The sequence below is a fragment of the Equus przewalskii genome, chromosome 1 (genome assembly GCF_037783145.1).
Source record: "Equus przewalskii isolate Varuska chromosome 1, EquPr2, whole genome shotgun sequence".
In the NCBI taxonomy this organism is placed as follows: Eukaryota; Metazoa; Chordata; class Mammalia; order Perissodactyla; family Equidae; genus Equus; species Equus przewalskii.
Window position 1 is genome coordinate 104,269,393 of NC_091831.1, and position 9,897 is coordinate 104,279,289.

General features: G+C 48.5%; 1 protein-coding gene across 12 annotated transcripts in view; it reads right to left on the bottom strand.

Annotated features, from left to right (window-relative positions):
- Positions 1-9,414, bottom strand: part of FAM169B (Protein) — a 210,582-nt gene extending 201,168 nt beyond the window's left edge. For all 12 annotated transcript variants that reach the window (XR_011540050.1, XR_011540046.1, XR_011540039.1 and 9 more), the window contains exon 1: positions 9,265-9,414. Coding sequence is in view for 3 of the 12 variants with exons in the window: in XM_070619427.1 (XP_070475528.1) it covers positions 9,265-9,298 (34 nt within the window). In the remaining 9 variants the exon portion in view is untranslated. The remainder of the gene's footprint in view (positions 1-9,264) is intronic.
- Positions 9,415-9,897: the final 483 nt, after the last annotated feature.

A 9,897-nucleotide genomic window follows, 5' to 3' on the forward strand; every position in this document is an offset into this window, starting at 1 on the left:
ATCCGGTTAATGCCAGCTCAGTTTTAAACTGAAGAAATATAAAAGAAAGTTAATATTCTGCCTCCTGCGGATAAACAAAGTTTCTAAAGTACTAGTTGGCAGAAAAAGTATTAGAAAAATAGCGCTATGTTCCCACACTAAAATGCACCCTTTTACACCTTACATTTGCACAGTGCTTGCCAGTTGACAAAGGGCTTTCACACATCCTCGCTTGTTTGAAACTTATGTCAACCCTTTGAAGTCAAGAAAGCACAAAGTACCTACTCTATTTTTCAGATGTGGAAACAGAAGTTCAAAAATGGAAAGTTAGGTAGCAGGAAGCCTAGGGCTGAGACCCAGATCTTGAGATTTCCAGCAGAGCCTTCACTGACTCACCTAATTACTAATTTATATCATGTCACGGACCACGCACAGTGTACCAGCACCAAATGGCAGCTAGTGATCAGCATGGCATGGCTTAAAATATCTTTTTAAGGCTGAATAATATTCCATTGTGTGTATGTATATATTAATGTATATATACGTACACACACCATTTTGCTTATCCATTCATCCTTCAATGGACACTTGGGTTGCTTCCACCTTTTGGCTATCGTGAATAATGCTGCTAAGAAGATGGATTTAGAAATAACTGTTCAAGTCACTGCTTTCACTTCTTTTGGGTATGTACCCAAAAGCAGTACTGCTGGATGACATCATAATTCTATGTTTAATTTCTTGAGGAACTGCCATGCTGTTTTCCACAGCGGCTGCACCATTTTACATTCCCACCAGCAGTACACAAGGGTTCCAGTTTCTCCACAGTCTCGTCAACACTTACTTTCCATTTTTTGATAATAACCATCCCAATGGGTACGAAGTGGCATGTCAGTGTGGTTTTGATTTGCATTTCCTTAATGATTAGTGATATTGAGTATCTTTTCATGTGCTTACTGGCCATTTGCATGTTTTTGTTGGAGAAAAATCTATTTAAGTCTTTTGCCCAGATATTCATAATATTTAAGATCTACTTTGAAAAACCTTTAAGAGGTGGAAAGAGAACTGCACACTGCAGTTAGGTGAAGTGGTAGAGAATAAGCACGCCATGGCATGCATGGAGGGGGAAGACTGACATGGGAGGTGGGAGAAAGGGGACAAGATAACCAGGGAATGTCTCTTTAAGGAGGTAACCTTTAAGTAGGACTGAAGAATAAAATGCTGGCTCTGTGCAGAGCAGAGGCAAGGGCCACCAAGACTGAAGGAATAGCCCATGCAGGAGGAAGAAAGGAGCAGAGGGATTCCAAGAACCAAAGGTCGGCCAGTGTGCCTGCAGCATGGCAGCCAAGAGAAGAAGGAAAGCATCAAGGGAAGCAGGCAGGCAGGGGCTGGAGGAGCAGGACCTGGCCACATTCCAGACTTCAGGTTCCAAGCAAAATGCAGTAGGAGGCTGCCGAAGGGTCCCCAAGAGAGCACGATAGCTGGAGTGTGTTTCCTGCCTCCTCCAGAACACACTGCAGTAGGAAACAGAATCAGAGGGAACACAAGTTAAAGCAAGCAATGAGGATGGTTTGGACAAACGATAGCAGTGAAGAGGACAAGGGTACAGAAAGCTTGAGCCAGGTTTTGGCAGTGGACATGGCAGAACTTGCTGCTAGCCAGATGTGTGGGGTGAGGAGCCAAGCTGACCTTCTTTTTTAACCCTCCCTTCCATATATGTCAATGAAATTCAACTGGTAGTTTTCAAATTGTGACATTTATAAACTAACATTGGAAACAGTCTAAGTCCATTAAGATCCTAGCTCTTTCCCAAAAGGTAAATTAATCAACCCTCCAAAAGAAGAATAAGGTGTACATTACTCTAAAATGCCAAATATTTTCCTTAAGGTATTACAAACTAAGCCAGTATGAAAAGACAGATGAAGCACCCATAAAAGGATGAGGACTTATCAGAGCTCCCCAACATTAGGCCACACAGGCATGAGGTTTCAGCATGAAGGCAAGGACACCAGCTTTGGGGTCATGCAGACCTGATTTCAAGAATCTCTGAACATATGATGAAATAAACTATCGCAAAAGGGTCAGCACAAACTACAGAATCAGACCCACACAGACTACAGATATTGAAATTATCCAATACAGATGATAGGGATATTAAACATGTTTAAAGAAGTTTAAACAGAGAATTTAAAGGGCCAATATTTTTTTTTAAAAGATTGGCACCTGGGCTAACATCTGTTGCCCATCTTCTTTTTTTTCCCTTCTTTTCCCCAAAGCTCCCCACACAGAGTTGTATATTCTAGTTTTAGGTCCTTCTTGTTGTGCTGTGTGGGATGCTGCCTCAGCATGCCTTGATGAGTGGTGCCATGTCTGCACCCGGGATCCAAACTGGCAAAACTCTGGGCCGCCAAAGCGGAGCATGCAAACTTTACCAGTCAGCCACAGGGCTGGCCCCCCCAAGATTTTTCAAATTGCTCAATAAGATTCTAGAGGGCAAGAAAATAGAGCTTCTAGAAATGAATGTCTTAAATAGCTGATGAACTGGAAAATATGAAGAAATTACTCAGAATGCAGCACAGAAGGACACTCAGGTGGAAACTATGAAAGGCAGGTTAAGAGAGATGGAAAGTAGAATGACAAGGTTCAGTAACAACCTAATTAAAGTTCCAGAATGCGAAAACAGAATGAGGAAGAGTCAAGGTTTGAAGAAATAATGACTGAAATTTTTCTAGAATTACTCTAAGTTACCTATCGTCTGATTCTGGAATCCTAACCAACCCCAAAGCAAAGAAAAGAAAAAGAAAAAGAAAAATCCCCGCCTAAACACACTGTGGTCAAACTATAAAACAGCAAACACAAAAAGCATAAAAGCAGCCAGAAGGGAAAACAGATCTTCCCAAGGGAATGACAGTTACACTGACAGCTGCCTTCTCCACAGCAACTATGGAAGCCAGAAGACAATGGAAGAACATTTTTAAAGTGCTAAAGGAGAATGACTTTCATCCTCCATCCAGCAAAAGTAACTTCCAAGAATGTGGATGAAATAAATAAATGTTTAGAAAAACAAAACCAGAGGGTGTTTACTAGCAACTGATCCTCACTGAAGTTATTTCTACAGGACGTACCTCAGGGGAAAGGAAAATGACCTGAAGAGGAAGTTAGTCAAGAAGGCATGGAAGCAAAGAAAATGAGAAACATGTGGATAAAATCTGACCCAATGCTAACCATACAAAACAAAAACATCTCATCTGAGGAGATAAACAAATCATAAGAGAACTAAGGTGTTGCATTAACAATAGCACCTAAATTGGGAAGCTGGTATGTGGAGCGAAAAGGTTTCAAAGCCCTTTTGTGATTCCAGAGAAAGCTTAAAATTGATTAATTTCAGAATTAATTCCAGTGCACAAGCATATTAGTATTGCTAAGTTAGCCCCTAAAAGAACAGAAATATAGATATTAAATTTATAATATTAAATTATATTTAATTATATTAAATATTTAAATATATATTAAATATATAAATTAAATTAATAGGAGAGAAAAAATGGAATTAGGGCAAGGGTGGAGGGAATCTCAATTTAAAAGAAGAAATGAAAACAAGATGATCTGTTGATCTTCATATGTAATTGCTTTGATTAAAAACATATTCATCAACAAGTAACTAGACTATGCTTTTGCAGAAGGACAAATTCTGTTTCCGTTGTGTTTTTACCCCAAGTATTTTATAATATTTTAATTAACATTTTTATTCAATATTCAGGTATTATGAAAAAACACAAAGCAATACCCTTCCTTCTGCATAGCTTAAAAAAATTTTTTTCCAAGATGTTCTAATAGGCCATATGTCAGCAAGACCCACACATTACAGAAAGCACTTGTTGAAAAACACGGAGGTCAAGATGAACAACCAACTATAACCCACTGTTTGGGCATCATACCCCTCCGCCCACATACATACACTCACCAAAAATAGTCCCCTAAGTAGGAGTCTAACAGAGTACAACCGGCAGGGGGACAGTGCGGTGAGAGGAAGTTTTTTGCAACAGTGACATCTCCCTGACGCTGACTTCTCAAGCACTGAATACTGAATGAAACATTCAAGGACCTGATTAGGGTTCATCTCAGCAAAATGTAATGAAGAAATGAGCACAGCTTTCTCCCTCCGGAATTAATGGAATTTTCGAGTAGTGGTTAAAGACTAGGTTTCCAAGAAAAACACATTTATCTTAATTTCTACAAGTGAAGGAAACCAAGCGGTCTAGGAGGGTTGGGCCTCGGCAGGCCGCGCCACACACACACACGGACAGGAGCTCCCCCTCTGACTTCCCCAGGAGCCCCCAGCCCCAGCCTAAGGTGGTTGCCAGGGGACCCGTGGCTGCCCTGCTTTGAAGGAGCAAAGAAGCATCTATGCCTTGACAGACAAGAGGCATTGGTTCAAGTAGGAAATGAGGCCACTGCCTGGACATAGGAAATGCAAAAGGTTTGATGTGAGTGGGCTCCCAGTGGGCCAGAGAAAGGGGGTGGGGGGAATGACATGGCTGGGTTTCAACAGACAGTAGTCTTTGGATTCACACAGGCTGGGTGTCCCACCCCCACCCAAGCTTGCTGATCACTGGCCTTGGAAAAGAAAACCCACAACAGAGGATGGGTGCACTAAAGGGCATGGAATTTGTAACCCACAGCTGTTATATCCTAATAAGCGTTATTCAAATGCCCCAGACCTTCAGTTGCTACTGACAGTCACTGAACTGCAACTGCCCCCCGCAGCGACCCTGACTTTAAAAGTCCGGTGACACCATGGGCATCTGACTGACAAATGTGCTCGAGTTTTGCCTTGAAGTTTATTTCTATACCACACAACCCAGCAAAAGACACAGCCATTTTCTACAATCCTCTGTTTGGAATTTCCCAGGGCTGAGCAACAAACAAGAATGTCATCAGAGGAGCCGGGAGCCAGCTGCTGTCAGGAACCCAGCTAAGGCCAGTCAGCCGGTCACGAGACTAGGGTTTCAAAGGTCAGAAAGACAACACCTGAGTGCCCACTTCCCTCCCACGGCCCAGCCCGAGTCCTGGCCGCCCGGTCATTCACTCCATCCTGCCAGGGCACAGCAGGCTCCTGGATGAGGTCAGGATACCAGCCATCTCTGGCTCGGCCTCGTGCAGGGGAGATCCCTCGTTTCATATAGATATAACACAGCCCTTGATGTCTAGAAATGGGGAGTCATAGGGGGAGGACAAGAACCATCTATAGGATGGATACCATTATATGACAAGGAATCAACAACAGAAGGAGCGCATACAATATGCCCAGGCCATTAGGAGGACCCACCCAGGACCTGGCCCTCCCAGGAAGAGCGGGAACCCTGGAAAGACATTCCAGGGGATGGGCCGACCAGGGGCACTCCACCCCAGGGGTGGCAGACCAGCTGGCATCACCCCAAATCCTGATACAACCGATCTGCAGAAAACTCCCAGCGATCCTTCCTATACCCATGGAACTGACACAGGTCTTCACCAGCACCATTCACTGCTCACGGAGTTCATGTGCCAGGTGCGAGCAGGGCACTAGGACAGAACAAGCAATAAGGGCCCTGCCCTCAGAAAGATTACAGTCTGGTTGGGTCAGAAGTAATAGACAAACTTCACCGCCAAGTGAACTTCACAGCCATCTCATCCTGGCCTTTCCCTTCCCTCCTGATGAAGGAAAGCAGACTCACCAAGGGCCACAAAAGCACTTAGTGACAGTGACAGGAGTCCTGACGGCCCAGCCAAGCCCCAGCCCATGGCCCTCAGTGAGGCCCTGCTCTCCAGGAACTGAGGTCCCCAAACTTGCCAAGTCCATGTTCCTCTATGGGGACACTTCACCTTGAACTAGAGAAGACCCAAAATGGCTGATGAATATTTGATTTTGTTTTTTAAGTTGTAAGTTAACATGAGGTCTCTGAGGAACCGGTTCATGGATTATTTCCTTCCTGAGCCTGTTTTTTGGGGGAGGGGGCCTCCATTTCGAACCCCACCCTTATGACAGGTTCCTTCCTCTGGGGAGTCGGACCACCACCCCCACTCCCCCATTTGAATCCCAACACTGCCACTTCCTAGCCAGGTGACCTCAGGCAAGTTACATCTCTATGCCTCAGCTTCCTCAGCAGCAAAATAGGGCTAATGAGAGTATCCATGTTTACCCTTTTGTATGGGCATCAATTAAGGGGAGGCTTGGAAAGGGCTTAGCCCATACCGGGCACACAGTAGAGTGTTCCTAAGGGTTAGTTTACCAAAAACGAAGACAAGTCTCTTCCACCCAAAAATGGAGGGGAAAAGCCACCTTCCTCACTCGCACCACCCCCTCAGGCTCGGCCTTCTCCCTCTTCTTGTCCCCGCAAGCCCTTCTGAAAGAGCAGCTGTGCCTGGGCCCCTTCAGGGTCCTGTGACATCCCGACCGCTTTCCCTTCTGGCCTCTCCCTTCCCTGGACCCTCCTTCTGGGCCGACCCAGCTCTGCACCTGCCTCAGCCTCCTCGGCACCAGCCCTGCCCACGGGCTTCTTTTCCTTCTGGTCTCTGTTCCTTTGGGTCCTCGTCTCCACACCAAGTTCTCAGAACTTCTCCCTCTCCAAGCCCTCCAGCTGTGCCCTCAGCTAGCTCCTCTCCTCCTCCCATCTCCCAGGGGACGCCCTTCCCAGGCCTCCATCTGCTCTGCTCTCTCTCCACTCAGCAACAGGGGTCCCCAGGAGAGCTCAGGGGAGGCACTGGCCCTTCTAGAGTCCTCCTACGCTCTGGGTTAGTGTTTCTGACTAACTCTTCAGTGTCTCCTAGGGGAGGCATGTTCTGAAACAGTCTGAAAGCACTCTGTCTAGATTGCATCATGTATAACCCCTCCGGGGGTGGGTTCCTATCTTAGTGTCACCACTGTCCCTGTTTCTCCCAACCCGAGCTTCAGAGTCGTCTTGGGTTTTCCTCCTTGCTTGCTAGCCTTTCTATCTCTAAAGCTCTGCTCCATTCCCAGGGCAAACTGTCCAACACCCAACTTTTCTAAGTTGGAACGGTAAACCGACTTCCTAAATGGAGATCATAAAATAAGTAATTTGCACAAACGCTTCCATTTGTGTGTAAACAGAAGGGAGGAGTGCAAAACAAATGGGCTTCTCAGAGCCTACTCTAAATTTCACCACTGGCCCAGCAGTCGGCTCTGAGGCAGGTCAATTACTTAGTTTACAGATGAGGGAAGGTGGAGGTAAAGGACGAGCAGAGTCACAGAAGCGGGCTGTGTCTGACTTTCTTTCTCCTTCCCACTAGACTCCAAGCTGACATGACAGCAACAGATGGTCTGGTGGAACCTAAGAAGGTCTCCAGCATCAGGGAAATTAACACATACTCTCAGAGAGAGAGAACTGGTGTGTGGTCCTGGGGCATGTCTTGAATGATTGGGGGGCATCCCAAAGCCCCATTGGATAGCACCCCTCAACCAGACACACCAATATTGATACAGAACACAACTCCCACAGCAATGTCACCTGCCCTTTCTCTATATTTTCACGCTAGAACTAAGTGCAGGCTGGGAGACAGCCTCCTCCTCTGAATGCTTGATTCTCAGTGTAATGCTTCCTTGCTAAAGGAAGGATTCCCACGTAGACATGATGTACTCAAGCCCTTTCCGGAAACGGGCTATCAAAGCAGGGGCAGCAGTTCAGCTATGTAAAACTGCAACCCATAAGGATGGAGCACATGTGGAAATGATTAACGAGCAACTGCTGTGTGTCATCTGGGCCATCAGCAACCACGAAAGCCACAGCGAATGCTGAAATGAATACAGGAAAATCCTTAGACTGTTTTGGCCAACTACACTTTTCCAGAAGATGAAATTACCATCACTTTTCCCATTAAAATGGAGTAGGCCTGGGCAGAACAAGCACAACTCTAAGGCAATAGCGGGGACGACCTCTGCCTCATGGCACCGCTCTGAGGGGTGGGGAAGGGAAAAGCTGGGATTGACCGACTCTGTGCGCAGGCTTGCTAAGGGTTTAAAAATATATGAGATATTGTTGTACAATAAGTCCCTAAGTGGGCAGAATCTTCCCCATTTGGGGGATGACGAAGATGAGCCCCAAAGAGCAGTGATTTTTTTCCTCGCCCCAGTTCTCAGACATATAAACTGGCAACAGCACTCACGATCCACAGCCACAACGACCAACTTTCCAGAAAAGACCATAGGAAAAAATCAAAGACGAAACAGAATCTCCCTCTCTAAAAATAGAGACAAAACCCTAAGTATCTAGACCAATGAAAACTTTCACAAGGAATGTAACCAATTCATACCACTGGCTACCCGCCACCTTCTCTCCTTAACTCACTCACTGGAAGTCAGAGGAAAAACAACTCAGAGTCACAGCTTTTAAATGCAGGTCATAAAAACAAGTCGTCCCCCCTGATGGCTTCCAATAAAAGGCGGAGGAGCCGCTATAAGATCGACCTGCTCCTTATGGAGATGTGCGGCGGGAGGAAGCGGCGGCGGGGTCCGACTGCACGTGGGGGCAGGGCTGTCCACCTGCGGCCGAGCCCCGCGGGCCAGCCGGGACGTGGAAGGGACGAGAGGACCCGGCCGAGGGGCCCTTCCTGCCGCCGGTCCCCGCGGGTAGAGAAGGATGCAGGAGCGAAAGAGGCACTTTCTCAGCATCCAACGCCCCTCGCCTCGGCGGGGCAGGCGGAGAGCCCTTTGGGGATTTGTCCTGCGTGCTTTCAGATTCGGAAGTCGCACCGCTTTGGGCCCCTCCTGGGGGCGGGGGCCGAGGGGCTCGGGGCGCGGGCTCAAGTCCGGGCTCCCCGCCGTCCCCCGGGCCGCCAAGCCGAAGTCCCCGCACCGCGCCCACTGCCCAGACGAGGCCCCTGCGGCTGCGGGAAGGCAGGCAGCTGGCCCCGCCGAGGCAGCGGCTCCGACGCCCGCACGGCCGGGAGAGTGGTGACCGCGACCCTCCGGGACTGCCCTCCCCCGACGTCCCGGGCCGCGCGCCCGCCAGCCCGTCTCGTCCCCCGGCGGCGACAGGTGCGCGGCCCGCGACCCCTGGCGCCGACTCCGGGAAAGTTTCCCTGGCCGCGGCGCGCTGTTTACGGTGTCGCTTTGAGGCGCGGGGGCCCGGAGCCCTCGGCCGGCCCAGCCATTGAAACCCGAGCCGCGGGGAGGGGCCGCGGCCGCCGGCGGAGGCGGAGGCGGGCGGGCGCCGGGCTGGCCGGCTGCAGCGGCCCTCACCTCCTTCCACACGCTCTTAGGAGGCTTCCACTGTGTACCGGATACTGTACCTGCAGCTCCGCGCGCCGCCGCGGCCGCCTCCATGCTCCGCTCCGGCCGCGCCGCGCCCCGCCCCGGAGCTGCCAGCGTCCCCTCCGCGTCTCCTCCCCCGGGGCTGCGCCCTCGCCCGCCCTTGGCACCTGGGCCCGCGCTGCGTGGTCTTCTTCTCTAGCGACCCTCGGATCCCTAAACAGTTTGCAAAGCGAGTTGGCCACCTCCGAGGAGTACTTATTATGCCCTCTAATTCTTTCGCAGAAGAAACCGTTCGCACCCCCACCGCCTGCATCCAGCACCCCCTCTCCGCGCCCCTTCCCACTTCCTTCCTTTAGGTCTATTTCTATGGACAAGAATCATTTTCATTATTCCTTTTAGAAAGTGTACACGGAAAAATAACTCAAAGACAATCAATGGCACACATTAAGCAGAACATCCCGTCCTCTTTTCTGCCCATTTCACTCTTTTCGGGTTTTTTTCCTGACAACTGTATTGTGCCCATTTTTGCTGATAACTAATACTTTTATTTATTAAATGTTCAAGCTTGTGCTCACTTGAAATAGCAAAATTCAACGAGAGGCAATTGTTTGTGCAGTACTTCTTTTTCTTGGCCGGTTTCAAGGTGTTTTTTTACAGGGGAGGTGGGAGCA